The 21,923-nt window shown below is 33.6% G+C and overlaps 2 protein-coding genes across 3 annotated transcripts; both read right to left on the bottom strand.

Annotated features, from left to right (window-relative positions):
- On the bottom strand, nt 389-5,363 carry LOC109708847 (putative potassium transporter 8). 2 transcript variants are annotated; one of them, XM_020230714.1, is made up of 10 exons: nt 5,209-5,363; nt 4,910-5,001; nt 4,571-4,805; nt 4,231-4,476; nt 4,058-4,111; nt 3,295-3,555; nt 3,050-3,102; nt 2,837-2,960; nt 2,111-2,365; nt 389-1,782 (listed from the first exon to the last, which is right to left on the bottom strand). In XM_020230714.1, the coding sequence occupies exons 2-10, from the start codon at nt 4,946-4,948 to the stop codon at nt 707-709; spliced, it is 2,343 nt and encodes a 780-aa protein (XP_020086303.1). In that variant the 5' UTR covers nt 4,949-5,001; nt 5,209-5,363; the 3' UTR covers nt 389-706. The 2 variants fall into 2 exon arrangements, with proteins under 2 accessions (XP_020086303.1, XP_020086302.1); XM_020230713.1 differs by having other exon boundaries at nt 5,121-5,347.
- LOC109708383 (transcription repressor OFP17-like) lies at nt 16,993-17,644 on the bottom strand. Its single transcript, XM_020230093.1, has one exon. It carries the CDS (start codon nt 17,635-17,637, stop codon nt 17,047-17,049), a length of 591 nt encoding a protein of 196 aa, XP_020085682.1. The 5' UTR covers nt 17,638-17,644; the 3' UTR covers nt 16,993-17,046.

The following is a 21,923-nucleotide window of genomic DNA, read 5'->3' as shown; positions in this document are numbered from 1 at the left end:
AATTGGGGGGCATTGCAAGTTCTAATAACTGCACAATGCCGATCCTTGATTCAGGGTTAAATTAATCTCTGCCCCGTTGGCGCCCCCGTTTTTCTCCATGATAATTAATGTAATACGACAAATAATCTCTGTTTTTTATATAATAGTGCATGCAGAAACCACAATTTGGAATTTTACGTAAAAATTATTACTTCCAAAACGCAAAAGAAAATCTGCTGATACCTGATCTTCCAAGAATGTGAATCAATTACCAACCTACATATGAAAATCAACCAACACCGCTGTCGGAGTGAAATGCAGAGCTCAAGAAATTTTTACGCGATTTGCTCTCAAAGAGTTTCTAATTATCATTTCTAATAACAAATAAGCAACTGTATAAAGCGTCGAATAAAGTTAAGTATTGCAGATCATAATCTATATACTGCTTAATAATTACAAAGAAAGAGAGTTTTTCTGATACTATCTCGTACAGATCGCATCTACAGCTTTATAGAAACCGAAGCAAAGAAGCTCTCAAAGAGAGTTGATTTCTTAAGGCTGTTTGATCACATTCACATTCCTACAGGATGAGACTCTTAGTTTTAATCATTTGCTTTTCTCTATCATAAATATTACAATGCTCAAAATCCCCACCAACACCAGCCTGATGCACTCAGCTCCTTGCAGTTGAATGCAGTACGATCAGCGAGTTTGCGGGCTTAGGTGATCATAAAACATACACCATTCCGACCTCGAGAAGCGAGGCTGGAGGAACTCTAAGCGCCACGTCGGGACCCCGGCAGTTTCGTCTCAAGAAATTGTACCCGAAATCGATCGCCACCTTCCTCAAAATCGACGACCCTGGACTCGCTTGCACGTGAGAGTGCCCCATTATGAACGCCGTCCCAGATTCTTGTGCCATCCAAAGATCCTCGAGCTCCTCTCTTACGTGCTTGTCCAGTACGGAATTGCTGTTGTTTTCGTCGAGAAGGAATCTAACCTTCTTTTTCGAGCCCACAGGAGGTAATTCAATTCCGTTCCGTTCACCCGGGTTCTCAACCGACACGCTGATGTGCTCGATGCTCCGCTCAGCATCATAATTCGGATGACAAGTGAGCACGTTACTCCCGATAACCGTCAGCCTGCACTCGTTCTCGTCGAATGATAGGCCAGACTGGCGTCCGCCACACGAAGCCTCAAGCCGTATGAAATCGGCCAGACTAGAGATGAGCTCGGACTCGAAGGAGTCGACATCCTGATGCACATCGCGGTAACCGTACCGCACGATGCATCTGTAGGATCGGTGGTCTGGCGGACCGACACGGCCGATCAGGTATCTTTCAGCAGGAGGGACGTAAGGCACGGGCACGGACTTCACACAGACAAAGACTAGGACACGGTGGAACGCAGGGAGGTTGGTTACAAATCGAGAGAAGTTGGCAGGGATGCCAGATATGAGATCAGTATAGACCAGGCCGATGCCGGGGACGCGGACTATGCCGAGCTTGTCGCCTAGAGCGAGGAGCCAGTCTAGCGTCACCTTGTTGTGCATGTCGTACTCGTACTTCTTGATTGTGGTATAATGCCACACGAACATGGTGGTCATGAGGATGAGGGCGAGGAGGATGGGGAGCCACGCACCCTCAAGGAACTTGATGAGAGATGCGGAGAAGTAGAGGGCCTCGATGGAGCCGAAGAAGAGGAGGAAAGCCAGCGCGAGGAGAGGCGGCTTGTGCCAGCAGAGTATGATGACTAGGGATGTCAGGCATGTAGTCACCAGCATCACCGAGATCACTGCTAGTCCTGCGATTGCGACAAAAAGAAATAGATTGCTCATTACAAAGACGGTAAGTGATTTTATGTAACTTAGAAAGCTTAGGCATGAAATGTTCTGATTCGAGAACCATAAAAATGATTGGATATGACTGAAGATTACAGTTGAATGCGTAGTTGAATGTAAAAAAAAAAAGATATCTAACTATGCTTTTCAAGGAGAGAGGAGTTGATGCTCCTTATACTAAAAATTGGCAATCGGCAACTTTGCCATAAAAGATAGACATGAAATAAATAAAGCGAAATATGCAGAAAATAACCAAAAAAGGGAAACGGCGCTTAACTAGATAAAACATACCAGATGCATTGCCCATGTGTTTTGTGTCTCTGAATCCAACAGTAACAGCTATGCAGAGGATCATGAGCATCCAATTGATCTCTGGAATATAAATCTGGCCGTGAATTTTATCAGAGGTATGGACTACTTTGACTCTCGGAAAGCAACTCAGAGACTGGCTCTGGTTTATGATAGAGAATGTTCCGCTGATGATAGCTTGACTTCCCACCACGGAAGCTAATATCGCTACTCCGAGCACAGGCCACCTCACGCTCTCTAAGACCGAGAAAATCCTTCTAGTATCAGATTCCATTTTCGATATTGCCAAAAAAAAATCAATTAAATTAATTAAATATTCCTGTTAGAAAATGCCAGTCATGGTGAGATTTTGTATACGCGTCTCCTTGATACCAATCGAAGCCAAATTGTAGTTTTGCTTTTATCACATTCTAAGCTGTTACTGCCAATGTGCCCCAAAAACACCTCGGTTCGCACTTCTTCAAGCAAACTAGGAGCTAATAAATAACAGTTATCGGTACAAATCTGGAGTTAAGATTCACTAGTAGGCATCAAGCAATGAATTATCTCATCATCTTAGCCTTTAGTACTTAAGCAAGGAATGATATTCTACTTGCTGACGCAAAATAATCTTCAGATGAGCAAACAAATAGATTTTAACCAAGGCATAGTTTGATACGGAGAATTTCTTTTGATTCTGGAATAAAAAAAAAAAAAAGCAAAACAAACCTGGAACTGAGACGTAAAAACCGATCTGGTAACTGGTATAGATCTTATGATGCCTCGATAAGTAAGCAGCTTGACCCATGTAAGCCAGAATTAGTGCTGGATATACTATTGAAGTGAAAGCGATCTACAGTAAGCACAAGTTCAAGGGTTTAGTTACAGCTCGATCACAAACGGAAAAAACAACATGCAATTTAGAGTGACAAGAAGGATCACCTGGATAGCAGTATAAGAGAAGTGCCCAAGATCTGCAAACATTGCTTCTGATCCTGAAATTCAAAGTTGCAAAAAATTGCTAAATGTTAAGCATTGCTTCTTTTTCTCGGAATTTTAAGTCGCACAAAATATTCTGTTAAGTTCTATGATGTATAACACTTTTCTTAGCTCACGATAAATCTTTTGAACGAGACCTAAAAGTAGGTAGGGAAAATTTTAGCTATAAAACATCATGCCGAAGTTACCTGTAATGCAAAGTAAAATTCCACCCAGGGACATCCAGCCACCCTTTTTGGTCTTCTTCAAGAACTTAAACATGTAATATGGGGAAAGTGCTTGATAAACACGAGGGTTCCAGTGAACAATATTGTATACGCCGAGCGCGCTGATGGTCAGAAGCCAAGCTAGAATTATGGGCGCAAAAAGAAATCCAACCCGATGCGTACCATAGTGTTGAAGCGCAAATAGACATACTAATATGAAGCACGTTATCGGAATTACCGCATCTGCAAAGATTACAGAGAGCTGATGAGATTACAGCATCTGCATAGTGGTAATATGTATGATTTGCTTTTCTTGGAAATTTTATAATCATACTCAATATTAGGTGCATATGTACCGGTATAAGTATGACGATTCCTACACGTAGAAGAAATAGGCGCAACTATCGCTTGTAAAACAAGGATATAATATGGCGAAACTTGAAAATACACATTTATTTATGAGAGAAATTGTACGCTATAGTAGTTAAGAAATTGCAAATGATTAATATATCATCTTTAACAGGGTACTTAATTTCGCCCTTTTCTTTCCAATTTACTTGCTCATAAAGAGTTGCACCATAAAAAATAAAAAAAAAAAGGGAACAAAATTCCAAATTTCAAGTTTTAAAGGGAGATCAGGCCCTCACCCCTGCAAAGAGAGTAGTTAAGTAGAACTTCGAATAGCTACCAAAATAAACTGCTCCTGGTTTTAAAAACATTTGAGGGATCAAACTAGAAAACTTACATTCATGTTGATCTTTGGACATGGCCAACTCAAGCCCTGAAACTGCAGAGAAAACTACAAAAACAGCAAAAAAAAGGCAGGTTAGAAAGGAAAACCAAAGAACCAAGATCAGAAACTAAGAAAAAGAAAATAGCAAAGAAAAAAAAAATAGAAAAAAAAAAAAAGAAAGAGACCTGAAATAGCTGGAGTGAGAACACCATCTCCAATCACCATACAAGTGCCAAGCATGACCATCACTAACAAAGCAGTGTGCAAGTTCTTGTGCTTCTCAAGCCAAACCTTGATCTTTGATCTATCTTTTGTCTCAGGAGCATATTCTAACTTATATGTAGAGAGCTCTTCATCCATAACCTGCCTATTAGGCAAAAGGCTCACATTGGCATGCCTACATATCGAAGAATACAAGGCAAATGTACCACCTGCACAATTATGAATCAAAAAGTTAACAATTTGATCCAAAAAAAGCTCTTTTTTTTTCAAAAGATGAAACTTTGTAATCCTTGCGATCTATACCTTCGCCATTGTCGTCGGCTCGGAGAACTATGAACACATACTTGCAAAGAGGAACAAGCGTGAGTGTCCAGAACACAAAAGAGAGAACACCAAAGATCTCCTCATTTGTTTCTGAATGAGTGATGTCCTCTGCAAAAGTGCTTTTGTAAACATACAGAGGGGAAATGCTCAGGTCCCCATACACAACCCCAAGACTCTGGTAGGCTAAGAGCAAGATGGATTTCCAGGAATCCTTCTGAAATTCAGAAAACAACATCAAAAATTTCAAAGTAAAGCCCCACTGCTTTTAATCCAAAATTTCGGGGAACAAAAAACAAAAATGAAGAAAAAAGGACAAACCTTTGAGGGTTTCGAGCTCTTTCCCATCTCTGGATCCATTGGCAAGCTGCAAAACTTGATCTTTACACATAAACTTGATGTTTCTCAGAGAACTGAAGCCAAAAACAAAGAGAACCCAACAGAAAAGAATAAGATTTGAGGCATTTGCTTAAGAAACGCAGCCAAAAAATGAATCTTTGAGACAAATGGCGACAACCCAACATTTTCGTACCACAAAAAGAAATAAGGAAACTCTTTTGGGGCAATAAATTAATAATCCAATCCTTGCACCGAAACAATGAAAGGTTTTTACAATTCACTCTCAACAGTTTTATATCTCACTCAGTAATTGACAAGCACGCAGAAGCATAAAAGATGAACAATGCGTACAGGCACAGAGCAATTGGTTTATATATATATATATATATATATATATATAGCCCTTTATCTTTTTACATATCTTATCTATCTATGTACGCATAGTCCAAAGCAAGTTCGACTCACACGCCCAATAAATCGGGTGACGCTAAGGAGAATGAGGAAAAGGAAAATGGTGGAGATTGGGCAAAGGAAAAAGGAAAAAACCAAAAGGTTGGTGGAGCCCTTTAAAGGATTAATGAAAGGGAAACAAAAGCATGTGAGAGGAGAGTGCATCGAACACGTAAAAGTGTCCTGTCACTCATCAATTTTAAGTTCCAAGCTCCAACTGCCACCTATGTACCAAAACAACAGTAAACAGTGGAGAGTTTTCAATTTACGCACTGTCTAAATTGTATTATAAAAAAAAAATTATAATTTTTACAATATGTAAGTTTGAACTACTATTTTTGAATTTTGAAATCGCCTTTCTGTTATAAAAATTTTGAGCAATGCTATATATACGTCTAAATGACTAAATCAAAGTGTATATCATACATTTCACTTATTCAATAATAATAAATGTACTTATAAATTGTTATGACTATAGTTATGTTAGAAGTAAAGCAGAAAAGATTTAGTTCGTCGGATATAAAAATATCAAAAGAGATTCGAGAAAAGAAGAAAAAAATAAAGCACGTAATATTTACGTAGTTCGGCGACTGGCCTACATCCAAGGATAAAAACGTAGCGAAGATCTTCATTATAATCAAAACAATGTACAAAATATATTTCTCTTGCAAAATTTTAATTCCAAAAATATATTCATACTCTCTCTCATCTGTCGCACTAAATGAATGGAATAAATACCAATAGGATTCTATTCAGACCCGATAGTATAAGTTCTATTTTTTGTAGCTAAGAAGTTAAGTACAGGAGCCTTTTTTATATATATAAAAAGTACAAGCAGAAATCGATCTCTCGACCTCCTCCAGAACAGAGCTAGTCCGGTTGATTTCAGCTCCATTAAAAATCAGAGTACTCGCAAAATCTTTTCTTTACGCTAACCAAAGTTGAATCCAAAATCCAAGCATTAAATTGGAAATGGAAGAACCCAAATAGGATTCCACCTCGCCAAAGCAACACAGATACAAAACAAAAACAAAAGAGATAGAGAGAGAGAGAGAGAGAGAGTACAGTACAAAATTGTTGTCTTATGAAAGTGAGGTGACGAGCACAAACCACAATGAGGAGGAGGCTAAAGGGGGTGTGAGGGGGAGGTTGAATGTGAGGGAGTTGCGTTTTGTAAAGGAGTGGGAGCCAAAACAAAAAGCAAAAAATAAAGTTAAAAAAAAAAAGAAAAAAAAAGGCCATGTGGAGGGGACGACACTATCTTATCTTCGTGGTTGTCTCCTTTGAAATGATATGTAGAGACATTGTTTATTGTTGGGTGAAACTGTATGGACACTCCTCCCAATTTAAGAATATTTTTAAGATAAAGACGCACCAAAATTTAATTTCCTGATCTATAAATCATTTGAAGTGATTATTCAATCTTTTTATGTTTTGATTTTACTATTCAATCTTTGATCATGTTTGATTTAAATCAATTAATAATAATATAATTTTAAAATTTAAGCTAATTATTTTTTTAATAAATTTCTTTTTGTGAGAATAATATGAAGTATACTAAGATAATTAAATAACGAATCAAAATTTTAAAGTCAATGTATTGTTAACTGACTCAAATCAAACAAATTAAAACTTTAGATAGTAAAATCAAAATGGTCTATAATTTAAATAAGTTTTGTACGGTTTCACATATGTTTAAAAAGACAGTGAGCCTCATTTCATATTATTGTCTTTTATTAGAATAATTTTTTTATAATAAAATAGTGTAGGACCACCGATCGTCCCTGGAGCAAGTGGCAAAGGGTTTGGTGGTTAGTACCCGAGACCTAAGTTCGAATTCTAGTTAATTCACATTTCCAGCTAAGTTTATTTCTAAATAAAATAAAACGAAGTGGGTAGTGTGCTATTTATCTCTCAAAAATAAAAATAAAAAAATAGTGTAGGACCTACCAGTGCTTTGTTTGTATTTATTGTGTCTAAATGTGTTGAATTATATGAAGTCATATTTCGAGTCGGCATCACGATGAAAAGTTAAAAATTTTGAGTTTCTGAATGTCCAGTACTGGTACTCAAATTTAAATACTAGTATTCAAGCCGGTTCCGTTACTTAATTAGACTACAATTCCACAAAATATGAAACTGTGAAAACTGGTTTTGTATTAAGTACGCGTTCTCAATCTTGAACCTAGTACTTCATACGCTGGGAACGTTGCAAATAGTGGTATTCCCATACGAGTACCGGTATTTAGGGTCGTGATAGAGAGAATAAGTTGAATTTGGCTACAATTTAATCTAATTTTGTACATTAAGATTAGAGATGGTTTGATAACATCTTAGAGAGGATTTTTAAGAAAAATTGGAAATGAATCAGAAACTTAGATGGACGAGAAAAATTGCTTCCTACTAAAATTGGAGTTTTACACTGCACTTAGTTCGGGTATAACTAAAAATTGCTTATTTCGGGAATAGATACAAGCTCAGATATAAGTAGGAATTAGATTAATTTTGTGTTTGGAAGAAAATTGTATTATTCCTGAAAATAAGGTAAATAGTGTTTGATAGTTAGATTGAAATTCGAGAAATAAGAGCTATAATTTTAAATTAAAATATTTTATTTAATTAATTAACATTAAAAAGTAATAAATTAATTAATTCCTTTATTATTTAAGCAATAAATAATGATTTAAGTATATTATTTATATTAATTAATAATTTAATACCATAATTAAAATNTAATTTTAAATTAAAATATTTTATTTAATTAATTAACATTAAAATATTAATTAAAAATAATTTAATAAATTAATAAATTTATTAGCTTATGAATATTGTATAAGATAATAAAAATATATTAATTATAATTAATTAAATATAAAAAAAAATAATTTAATTTTGTAATTAGTTAGTAAATTATTTTAGTTAGATAACTAATTAAAAAATTAATTAAATTAATAAAAATATTAATGGTTTATCAATATAAATACTAATTTATAGATAAACACATTAAATTATTAATAATTAATTATAAGTAATAAATTAATTAATTCCTTTATTATTTAAGCAATAAATAATGATTTAAGTATATTATTTATATTAATTAATAATTTAATACCATAATTAAAATTAAACTTAGATTTTAATTAACCTTGTTCTCACTTGGTAACAAGCTTGTTTTAGAAAAAAAGGGTGGAATAACAGTTTTAGACTTATATCAGGTTACACTAGTTTATAACAGGGATTCGAGAACTACTATTCTCGGGCACGAAAATTTTGTTTGGGAACAAAAGGTGAAACAAGGACTTATATTTTTCTATTCCCGAACCAAACGCTGTGTCAGGATTTTAAACTCTAAATTGAGAGTTTATTGTTAACTCTAAATTGAGAGGAAAACGTGAAAGGGTTCTTAAGAGAAAGATACTTACAGATTAATCTGCTCCGTACGCTTTTCTACCGTAAATTAATTGAAGAACGCATTAAGAAGGTCTTATTCGTAAATGTAAGTTGGTAGAACCACGTAAGTTCTGTATCCTTATGTTCTCTTTTATTCTTCGATGTTTTATTATCCTCTTTCTTATTTTTTACGATTATTTTTATTTATTTTCATCTACATAAGATCTAATTTTTCGCTGCACTCGTATGGCGCATGGATTTGAGATGTGCTCTTTAATTTTTCGGCCAGTCCTTTTCAAAATTATTCAAAAATATGTATATATTTTTTTTTGATGTTTTTGAAAAAATTGTCGTGAGCCAACCAAATTAAGTAACACGAGGAAAGGGTATGTATATTGTATATTATTATATATATATCAACAAAAACAATAGGATCGAGGAATCGCTAATCGTCCACCCAATTTCCTCAGGTTTACGGCATCGGCCGCCCCTAACGCTTTTTCTTCGCCAAGTAGTTCCATAACTCTCTAATCATCTCCTCTTATTCTCATCCCAATTTTTTTTTTTTAATCTTTTTATTTTTTTTTTTTTCTTTCTTCTCTTTGTTTTATGTTCTCTCTGTGCGCAGCCGCTGCCGCCACTATTTTGTTTTTAGTATTTACCATCGCATGTGTGTAGTAATGCACGAACAAATGTAACGTGAACTCCAACAATAATATTGTGTCAAATCATAGAAGGAATATTTGATTATGTTGTAGAATACAATATTGTTGGATAGAAGAACTATTTAAATAATGTTTTTCTCAATATTTTTTATTTTTTCAATAATGCTATCTTATACCAGTGCGTTTGCAATAGTTTAGTTTTATCAATCTTTGTTTTTATATACAAAAAATTAAAAATTAAATTAAATTTTTGAACAGTAGATGTAAGATGTAGAATACGTAACTCAATAACTGAAGTGTACAGGTAATTTATATATATATATATAGTTTGAATTCTAAAGATATTTTATAGTTTTAAACAAAGCAGAAAATCTAGTCTTTTTTTCATTGCAAAAATAATCAGCTAGACGTTAGGAGATGGTTGCTGCTCAAAGCAAAATCAGAAAATCAGAATTGAAACCAAACAGATATTAATTTTGATACTCAGAAGATCTAAAACTAAAAATATCGAACATATCTATGAGATTTTCTATTTTTTTCAATTCGATCGAGAATTTAATTACTCCGAATTTTCAAATCGAGAGGACGAAATCTTATCTGGTGGAGATCAATACCATTAATTGTGGCTGTAATGGGACCGTACTCTTCTAAGGGATTCAAACCCGCGAATCTGCGGGCGGGAGCGGTCCCATTTTTACCCGTGTTTTCTTGGTGGTTCCGAATGGTTCTAGACGAGTTGATTTCTATTTTATTTTTTTATTGTCATTTATCACTTCTTCATTCCGCGTGTGTCCAAACAAAGAACGAATTTTTAGTGAATTTTTGACAAATTGGGCATATTAAAAGAAGGAAAGCGTCTCGCACCTCTCATTTCATCAAAATTTTTTTTTTTTCTCTTATACCGTCTCATTTGGGACGCATCGAAAACAGGAGTTCTATCAACCGAGACTCATTTGCATCTCCATCCACGATACTTAAAGATATAATATCCATAGACTATTTAATTCTGATCACCTATTAAGAATCCATATTTATTTGACATAATTTGAGCTCAAAATTTAGGCACAAACAAATGTTGGTACCTAGCTTGAACCACAAAATAGCATTGGTTCACTTTTAAGAAGGCATTTGGAATGAAATTTTCGTACTATTTTTCAGTCTAAATTTTGGCTCTATTTTCCGCACAGTCACTTAATAAATAATTTGACAAGCTAAAACGTCTAAAATTTTTGTTACGATAAGAAGCGAAAATAAAAATTTTTAGTCCCCCAAAAAATTCAAAACAAAAAAAAAATTATTGGATGAATTTTTAGTACAGTGACTGTAGTGATTATATTAGTTAAATATATAGTATTTTGTTAAACAATATTAAACCAAACAGCACGCGGGGAAAGATTAGGGCAGAATTCTTTTTATTTTTTTCAAAAGTATTCAAAAACAAAATTGTTTATATTCTAAGGAGATTAGTGGGTTCCCAAAAAATATAAAGGTTTTATGAACCAAACTTAGTAAAATAATATTTGTAGATAAATAATTTTTTTCGAGAAACAAATAGTATGTTATCCGTATCATTCATTTAGCAAATAAATTTAGTTCTATGGGTTGAGACAATGCGGCCTCAAAAAACATTAAAGGCGACCAAAATAAAAAAGACAAATAAAAATAAAAAAATCGTAAAAAAATAAATAGTTTTATTCCTCACTTAAAACCAAATTACTAAGAGCTGCAAAACTCGGCTTATTTTCTGCGCACGTTTCGGATTCGAATAATTGTCAAAAAAGGACGAAATGATTGGTTCCTAAAAATTATGTTATTTTTTTCTATCGGATCATGTACTAACAAGTTGCAATCCTGGACCTGGTGAGACTCGTCCACTGATAGTTGAGAGAGATCTTTGACTGGGCGAAACCTTTTTAATTAGAGCTCGAACATGCAAGTTGCGAGTGGGAGCAAGCCCATTAAGAGATATATAATTTGCTTAATCTAATTAATTTTATATTACTATATTTCTAGTTAAATAATATTATTTTTGGTATATTCGCACCGCAAAATCCGATATGTCGGAGCGAATGTCAGTTGAAGAAAGAAGAAGAAAAAGAGAGATGATGGAATGTCACGTGATAGGTAAGCAATTCTATAATTACAATTAGCTGCTAATTAAAGAGAGATGATGGAATAATTAACACAACTCGAGTTATTTGTCAAAATTTACAATGCATTAGATTTGCTATTTAGGTCAAAAAAAAAAAAGATTTATCTATTTATTATTAAAAAAAATCTAATGAATAATATTGCATGAATCAATCAATTTGGCTCGATTCCTAACAATCCTCAAATCTTTCATATGGCCCGAGTTGGTTCGACAGTTCCATCCGCAAATGTACTCGTCTAGTGGTGAATTTTACAGAAATAAAATATGCTTATTATGGCCTTCTAAAAAATTTAAAAAAAAATCATAAATTAGACATATAAAACGAATCAACCATATTTGCGTGAGATAATTTAATGCTCCGGATCCCAGTAATAAGGCACAATGTAGAGAGTTGAAAAAGCTCGATTACTACACCTTTATTATTTTTTTTTTTGGGTCAAAAAGTAAAAAAAAAAAAGCCCATAAATAAAAAGAAAAAAAAAAAAGAAAAAGAGAGCCACATGCATCCGAGCTTATGTGGGTTACGTGTATGGTCAAAACAATTCCATGTTCTAGAAACTTGAATCCTAGTGATGGGGACAAATTGCATGAGGGCCCCTGCACGTTTTACATCATCTTACCCGGTCCCCATGTCACCACCTACCAATGACTCACTCACCTCATTTGTATGTTTCCTTATTTTTAGCTCTTATCACCAACCATACAAACAGTTGTGTTTGGCTCAAATAAAGCGCGCTAATAAGATCTGATTGAGTATTGTAAAATCTAATTATTTACAGGTGCTTCTTTAATGCTATAACAGGACCAGCTCAAAATAACCATATTTCTAGAGATGAATGATCGAGCTTTATTTTATTCTAAACTTATGTAAGATTGAGATTATTTTGCTGTATTTTTTTTATTCCTACAAAAGCTATATACCTAAACTCCTCTTCTAGAAATAAATATAATGCTAATTTAAATATCGTGTTTTGAACAAACACCTGATCACATTTTATACGATTCTCAAAGGTTGTTAAATATAAAAGTATTTAAATATCCTTCTCTACCAATTTAAAATTTTAGAGAACAACAGTTATTTTATATTGTTTAATTAACAGAGGTCAAATATAGTCACACATTATTTTGATCTCGATTGTACTACTGAATATAAAATTTTAAAATAATATATTTTGAGATCAAATTTTATCGTACTCCAAATTACCAAAATGATGTAAAAGGGTGGTGTTTCCTTTTTTTCCTTTTAAATTGTTAGGAATTCCATCTTAAAACATAATTGAGGGGCACCACAAAGTGGAGAAAACAAAATTGTAGGTAGCCTCCTAATGCATGGGCTCATATATGCATAAATATATGGTTGCTAAACGTTTTAATGTTGCATCAGCCAAGTCATGAAATATGCATGTTCTTCATCTCCTTAATATATTAATTATCCTACGAAATAGCTTTTCTAATTTGGGGATTCATGTACATCACCCATCATTCACTTCACAAATATTTGGGTTCTCTTTGTTTACAAGAAACAATTTGAGTCTCCTCTGAGGTAAACATTTATAGGTCGTGTGTCTCTTTCTTTTCCCAACCATATCAAATACAAAATGCATTAATACTAGAAGATGACTTCTTATAATATATGTGTGATTTGCATCCTTCTCATTTAACTTAAGATCGCTTTAGCAATTTTATATATATATATATATATATATATAGAATCCGGCTACTATACTTTTATGAGTATAGAGCCTATTGTACTCATAATTTTTTTGCTGTTAGATATACCCTTTAATCATTTTCACCCGTTGGATTATACTATTCAACCAACCACCCACTCAACCTTAGGAGGCCTACTATCAATCTAACCGTAACCATTTTCATCCTAACCGTATATTTTTTTATCTGAACGGTCAAAAATTTATGAGTACAAAGGGCTCTATACTCATATGAGTATAGCCCAGCCTATATAGTAGCCTCCCATATATATATATATATATATATATATAGAGAGAGAGAGAGAGAGAGAGAGAGAGAGAGAGTTGGACTGGGCTACTATTAGTAGCAAAATTCCATTGTTGCTATCAGTTTTTTAGCCTTTGAATTAACTCTTTTCATTATTTCTAACCATTGGATTAAATACTATAACCAAGTGGGGACCACTCAACCCTAGGGGGGACCACTTAACTCTAACTAATTAATATCATCCTGACCCTATAATTTTTTATCCAAGGGTTAAAGCAAAAAGAGCGTTTTACTATTAATAGTATTCCAGCCTAATTCTATATATATATATATATATATATGTCTATATAAAATCATCATCACTGTTTAGAGTAGTTAGTTTTGCTTATTTCAGAGTTCAGACTAGATATAGCCTAGATTCTTGCTTTGCGGGTGACGAATAACTTTTCTGAAAACAAAAATTACTGCAGTTACTGCTCAAATTGAAAATGTAGAAATCACCGATAGCTACCGTAATCTCAACAAATCCGAACCGACCTATAAAAGAAAAGTTTCGCTTTTGTACCTAACCGAATTAGAACTTTAAAAAAATTAGTGATCCATAGTCCATACTAACTTTAGAAATGGGGCCCATTAAAATGAATTATTGGCTTGAGAATTTGAAGTATCTTTCAATGAAGAGTGTGACCACAAATGGACCACGCCATATATATGATTAATCCATCCTCCACTACTCCATCTAATTAATCTTACTTTTTTATTATTCGTGTTAGGCTTAACTTGTTTAGAATTGTTGGTAGGAATTTGGCCATTATTTTTTATTGTTGGTCTAATTTAGGTTTCACTCCAACAAAAAATGAAAAAAAAAAAAAATAAAAGGAAAAATATAATAATTAATTAAATAGTCGATAAAAGGGACGTGTTAACCAAGCCCTTAGCTTCGTGGTGTCACGAGATTCTTATGTGCATATGTTTGCACATTTGCATTGGTTTCTTACCACTTAATGGTCAAGTCAAAGTCCAATGCGTGTTTACTTTTTAAATTTAACATTTTTTTTAGAAAAAAGAGATTGTGGTATATTTTTTTTCCTATATTTTCCTAATACAGAACAATTAACAAGTGGCCTAAAAATGTGTCAATTATTTTTTACCCAAAATAATTGTTGAGATAAAGATTGAGTTATACTTGTGGTAAGTTATAGTATAAATAATTTGTTTTTCACAGGGGTAAAAAAAAAAGGCACGTGCATGGCGTTATATATGAAATTCGAGACCCTATCATTATCATATACACGTACGTGGAGCCACGTACGTTTTGTGTATTAATATTAAAACACAAATTAAGTATTTGCCAACTCCAGCAGTACTCATGCTCTACTCACAATTTTACATAATTTTTGTTTGCGTGATTCATGAGACTATAAAAAGAAAGAATCAAGAAGCTTCTCACAACTCAGCATCGCTCACTTGAAACATAGTAAAATTTCGTGAACTATTTTCCATCGGATCATATCTTAGACCTAATATTTTCTATCTGGGTTAGATTTAATATATATCTACTAATTGTCTCTTAATATCTGACTGTCCCTTTTTTATTTTCACCGACCGTATCTAGCACAGTTGGCTAAAAAAAGTCTTGTTTCTCTAGTGGACCAATTCGTTAACGTACCAACGAGCCATTTTTGATTAATAAAATGAGACCGAGATCTTATTGCAGCTGATGCTACTGAATTCGATGCTTTATTTTTGGTACCAATGATTAAGAAGCTTTTTCCACTACTTGATGCATCAAAACTAAATCACGGGCTTCTGATAAAAAGCAAGCTGTTGTAGCGAGATTTGTAATATGAATACCTCCGTCCAACATCCCAAATTCAAATTTTAATTACTTAATTTTTTTAACTGAGTTTATTTATAAAAAAAAAAAAAGCAAGTAGCGCGCGCTCTCTCTCTCTCTATAAAAAAAAATGTAGTTTCTGAAAGAATCTTTTCACAAGTAAAGAAGGACTTTTCTATTTCAATGTAGAGAGTGGGCATTTTTGGGCCATTTTTGGGCCACTTTGTCTTGTTCTACGAGTTCGATTTCAATGGGCTTTCAATTTGAATTCACATTAAAGTCTTATGGTTTGAATTTTATTTTCTTTTTTGAAATTTCGAACAATTTAAATGCATCCGTTTTTTGTTTAGACTTTGCCATCAATTTGAATTTGCAAATTAAATTTTCAGAGTGCTATGGCATTTGGGTTATTTAGTTAAGTTTGAATTTTGTCTACCAGTTTTGAGTTACTCTATTTAATTCCTCAAATTTATGAACTGTGAACTGGGGGTGAATGTCCAATTTGATTTGAATTTTCTTTTCTTTCATGATTTTGGATGTTAGTTTTGACATTTTGATTTTGATTTTATCTCAATTCGGCCTAATTTGGCACATTTTGATTATTTTTTGAAAAGAAACTTCCAAGAAAGATCGGTACCAAGATAAAAGCTAAACTAAAATCTATTACTATTGTTTTTCTTTCGAACCAAATGTTTAGTTTAAATTAGTATTTAACAAGGTTCATGTGACCATATTATGCTTTTAATATCACTCTTTTTTCTTTTTCTTTTTTGATAAATGTTTAATTGCAGGGATGTAATATGAACCGTGTCGTGCCGTAGTGTGGCCCATGTTATGCATACACGGTCCGCATTCATCGATGCCAAATCGAAATAGGGGCGAGCCCGGCGCATCCATGTTTATTCTCAATGTCATGTTAGGCCGAGCCTATATATGTTTTTTAACCCGAATCGGTATACTAGATCGGGCAGGGCCGCAGACTAACCCATTTTCAGTTTTTTTTCTAAATTTTCTTTAAATTTTTAATAACATAAAGTGTATACAGTAATTTGTTAACTAAAAAGGTTTTATACTAATTATTTAAAAGAATTATTCAAATTTTAAATAGTTTGAATGTTATTTGAGAAAAAAAATCAACATTAAAATAAGAAGAAAGTGTATCGCAGCAGTACTTGTTGTGATATTCCATTAATAAATGTTGTACTACAAATTTACTGGGAGAGTTACGGTGCGGTTAACTGAATCAGTTTATAAATTATTTATTTTACACTCAATTTTATTCGGTACAACAAAACAAATTTGATTTGAGTTATAATGCTAAAGCGCAGGTTTTGCTTAGAGGGTTTTGAGTTCAAAAATTCGAATTTAGTGAACCTGGTAGGAATAAAGAGAAAAAAAAAAAAGAAGTAATACTCCATATAATTGGCATGCTTTTTTTTTGCTCTTTTCTTTTTTTTATAAATGCTCTTTTTAATTTGTCGAAATAATCCTATAAGTCAAATTGCGAAAACTATGCAGAATCTAGTGGTAAAATATAAATTTTCTTACTAAACATAAATTGGAAAAGAATGTAAAAAAGGAACTTTTCATGAATCTTAATTCTTTGTCCCAAATGATTAATGAAAAGCAAACATTCTTATTAAAAGAAAGAAAGAAAGAAAAAGAAACGCTATGTAGAAACAGATTCTTGATCAACAACAACCCCACCCTCATTGTTGGAGAACAAATCCTTACAAAGCTCCCCATAAAACCTACACACCAACTCAACAAACGCAGGGCACTTGAGGCTCTCCCAGCAATAGAGAAGCTCCTCAACATCCATCAAATCCCTCACCCTCCCCTCCTCCACAAGCATCTCCCTCAAATAGCTCTCGAAGCTCCGGCACGCCTCCTCGGCCTCGTCGTCGCGCCTCTCGACACTCTCCTCCCTCCGCAGCTGCGCAATTTTGGCGTAGGCGGGGGTGACGGGCGACGACAGTGGCGCCTGGACGCGGTCGGTGAGGCTCGGGAGCTCCCCGACGCGATCGATCGCCTCGGCCGACCGCATGGAGACCAGCCGCCAGAACACGGCTCCGACCGACCGGAACCTGCACCGCCTGCTGCGGTTCGGGCTCATTTTGCGGGCGAGCTTTCGGAGGGTTCGGAACCTGAAGGATTTTATGGAGATGGGTTTTTTGAAGAGTTTGATGAGGAACTTTTTGCATGGTTTGAAGAGGTTGATGTTGGTGCATGTGAGGGAGGGAGATGAGGACGTTGGCATGGTGGAATTATTATTATTATTATTATTATTATTATTATGGAGTGAGTGTGGTGAAAGGAAAGGGAGGAGGAAAAAGTATAGTAGCTAGCTAGGTTTTTTTTTTTTTTTTTTTTTTTTTTTTTTTTTTTTTTTTTTGGGGCTGCTTTTGGACGTAGCTCTTTTTTTCCTCTCTCTCTCTCTATGATCTTCTTTTTTCTTTTTCTTTTTTTTTCTGAGTTTGGGTGTTATAAGCATGGAGATGTTAATGGAGAGGATGATGAGTTGAGGGATTCTTTTATAATAGTGGTGGTTGATGGGTGGTGGGATTCACGTACATTAGGAAGTGGGGGTCATCATGAACGTATGGTATAAAATATAAAATTAAAGAGAAAAATTAAAGAGACATATATATATATATATATATAGAGGTGGAACAGTACACCTAAATATAATAATAATAAAAATTGATAATATCTTAAGTTTGTGTTCTTCCATTGTGTATGTCATATCAAACATGAAATCACCTTACAGGGGTGAAAAGAAAATCAAAGCTGCGTCACTTTCATGATGTGTGAATGATTGGTGTTCATGTTGATTCTGATTTTTTTTTTCAATATTTTTGTATTGTATTTAATCTTGTTCAGGTTATGTTATTTCATTATATCCTCGCGTTATCTATGTCCAAAATTACCACCCCTAAAACGTTAGAAATATAACATATTTTAGGCTTATAAATGTAACTAGTTGATCTACATATGGAGTCTTAATTAAATCAGGGTTCAAATTAACAAGAAACCAACAATGAATTAATTAAGCTATACATATATCGTTGCATTGGATTTTAGGGTTGTATACTAATAGTTCAAATTGACCTGATAAGGAACATGTACTACTAAATTAGCCGGCCAAAGACGTGAGATATATACCAAAAAAGTAAAAAAAAATAAAAAAAATAAAAAGGGAAAAAAAAACATATGATAGATGGTTGTGTACACGTCCGAGAAAAATACACTATACATTAAGAGGGGAGGGGTGCATGTAATAACTAGAAGAGGAGCATAATACATGAGCTCGTATAAAAAATGTTCACCTCATCAACTTTAGTTGGCCTTCACTTTAATTTGAATATAGATGATGTTGTTGAATATAAAATTAATATTGAAATATTATTCTCTTTATTTTAAGTTTTTAGAAAAAAAAAACGGTTATTTCACATAATTTTACATAACATTTGAGTTTAAATCTCGCCAACCTCCTTGGCCTTACCTAGTATATATATATATATATAATAGGTGAAGCTAACTAGGGTGCGGTTTGGCTTCAGATAATTCGTGTATTGGGTTTCAGGTTTCGGTTTGGGATTACGGTGCAGAGATTTGGTTCTATTTTTAGTAAAAATTGCGCCGAACAAATCCGGCCATTAATTGGACATCCCTACAGTTGACTATAACCTTGAAAAAGAAGTGGAAAAAAAAAAGAAGAAAATATAAAGCAAAAGAAAAGAAAAGGAAGGATTATCCATTTGTTCCTGCAAATTTTACGATCATTTAGGCCAAATTCAATGTTGAGTTGGCCCAATCTACAGCCCAGCTCGAACCGGCCCGACGCAGCCCGGTCCATTGTCACCTATAGCTATATATATATATATATATATATATATATATATATAAGTCAAGAAGATTTTACAAGAAGGTATTTGATGTTGTGCATCCTACTTGTTTAAGTATCCTTCAATGAATTATACATTTATTAATTTAAAATTTATTTTATAAAAAATTAAATTACTGATTGAAATTGAAAAGACTAGTTAGATGACGAACATCCAATGCCTCTTGTAATTTATAAATGCAAAAGTTCACTTTAACGAGTTTGGCATATTTGCTTTCTCAAATAAAGTGATCAATAAATATTTTTCTCTGCAGATTTAATTTCAGTTTACGTGCATCGCGAACACCTATTGAACTGACTGAAGAGGTAGCGAAAGAGACACTAAAACAATGGTTAGGAATCGATATTGCCGGATACATGAATCAAACGCAAAATCTCTTAGAACTAAATTAAGGATCTTAATTAGAACTTACTCTAGTACAATGTTAGTTAAAAAATAAATCGAGTAGCAAACGGACACAGAATTAGTCTTAGCACACATTTTATATTCCAATTTAATTAGCAAGAATCGCAAATTTTTGGATAAATTGCTGAAATTAATGATTAATGAATCTAAAAATTTCCTAATGCTAGGGTTTTTATATAATTGAACCTAGTCCACAGGTTTTTAATGCAGAGAGTCCAAAACCAGGTACAAATTAGTTGGTGATAACTACTAGTTGGTGATGACTATTACTTTCCCCACCCCCACCCCAAAAAGGTGGCATAGCAAAGTCAACAATGAAACCCTAATTTTGGAGGCTTATTTATATAGTTTGCACCGGCCATTGACATTTTAGAATTTGATTGACTCTAATAGCAAAATACGTACACCACAGTTGTTGTAGTTAGGTACCCAGGGAGACATTATCCCAAGGAAACAGCGGCCATCATCATGTAGGTTATTATTGATTAATTTCATGTTGGAAATTAAATTTGATGTGGGATTGTTGGGTTTTTTAACCGAATCGATGTTTGAGCTTCTGCTTTTACTTTTAGTTTCAGTTGTTTATAGTAGCTAGAATATATAGTTGGCGGATAAAGATATTTAGTTTCGATCGAGTGCATGCTTCAATCGATTGTTAATTAAATACTAAGTGCCTTTCGGAATTCAAAAGTAAGCTTTCTTTCTTTTTTTTCTTTTAAAATTACTAAAAAAGACCAATCACGACAGTTGAAGATTTGATGTAAATAAGAGGTCTAACTAGCTCAAAAAAAGTTTGCATAACCCCAACTTTAGCTCGGCCAAACAAATCCTAGACCATTCTTTCAAATGCTGCATGCATGCAGAAACCTTGATACGTTAATTTATTTCACATTTTTCACATTTTTATAGTTTAATATGGCCCGTAGGGAATCTTAAAACCTCTCAAACTTGAGTACGAAAGCCTCATTCTCCAAGTTCAAACTTCGAACTTGAAAACTCAAATATTCCAACACCGAATATACTAAAACTAGCTAAGTCCGAAGTTCGAACTTGAGAACTAAAATATGAACTAAAATATTTTCACGTACGCTGGATATATACCAAACAAGCCGAGCTATAAAATAGACCTTAATATAACTAAAATCCTTACCTAGTCCATCACATCATCTGGCATGAAGCTTGATTTTATGTTTTTTTCTAAAAAAAAGGATTATTAAGTAAGCTGTTATATATATAAGACCAAATCCAACCGTCCAGGAAATGATGTCTACAAATATTAATTGTAGCTACACCCTTCGTATGTGCAACCACATTAAATGATGCTATTTAATGACTAAGTACTACTAATCCGATTGCATATGTATCATATTGTTTTCCCATTAGATTTTTTGCATTAATATATAATTACAGAATGTCATTTAAGTATTTAATTGCTCATAATATTGTGACACTGTGCTGTGTAGGAATAATTCATCTTACGTATCGTAAATGATCGTAACACTCAAATAATCGTAAATGATCGGAACACTCAAATAAACAGCTAGCGACTTAGTTCTAAATTTAACTGTGTGCTCCAAACAAGTTCCAGGTGATTGCAAAGAAACCAATGAACACAAAACCAGCTATATATACTAGACCATTTACTAATAATTTACTAATAAAAGACATTTAATTTAATGAAGAATTTGATTGACTCTAATAGCAAAATACGTACACCACATTTGTTGTAGTTAGGTGCCCCGGGAGACATTCTCCCAAGGAAACAGTGGCCGTCATCATGTAGGTTATTATTAATTAATTTCATGTGGAAATTAAATTTGATGTGAGCTTGCTGGGTTTTTGACTTGAATCGATGTTTTTCAGCGTCTGCTTTTACTTTTAGTTTCGGTTGTTTATAGTAGCTAGAATATATAGTTGGCGGATAAAGATATCTAGTTTCGATCGAGTGCATGCTTTAATTGATCGTTAAGTACTAAGTGTCTTTCGGAATTCAAAAGTAAACTTTCTTTCTTGTTTTTCTTTTAAATTTACAAAAAAAAGGCCCATCACAAAAGTTGAAGATTTGATGTAAATAAGAACTAGCTCAAAAAGAGTTTGCATAACCCCGACTTTAGCTCAGCCAAACAAATCCTAGGCCATTCTTTCAAATGCTGCAGCATGCATGCAGAAATCTTGATACGTTGATTTATTTCGCATTTTTATAGTTTAATATGGCCCGTAGGCAATCGTAAAA

The sequence above is a fragment of the Ananas comosus genome, linkage group 4, assembly GCF_001540865.1.
Source record: "Ananas comosus cultivar F153 linkage group 4, ASM154086v1, whole genome shotgun sequence".
NCBI classification, from domain to species: Eukaryota; Viridiplantae; Streptophyta; class Magnoliopsida; order Poales; family Bromeliaceae; genus Ananas; species Ananas comosus.
This window is presented reverse-complemented; position numbering and strand designations above follow the sequence as displayed.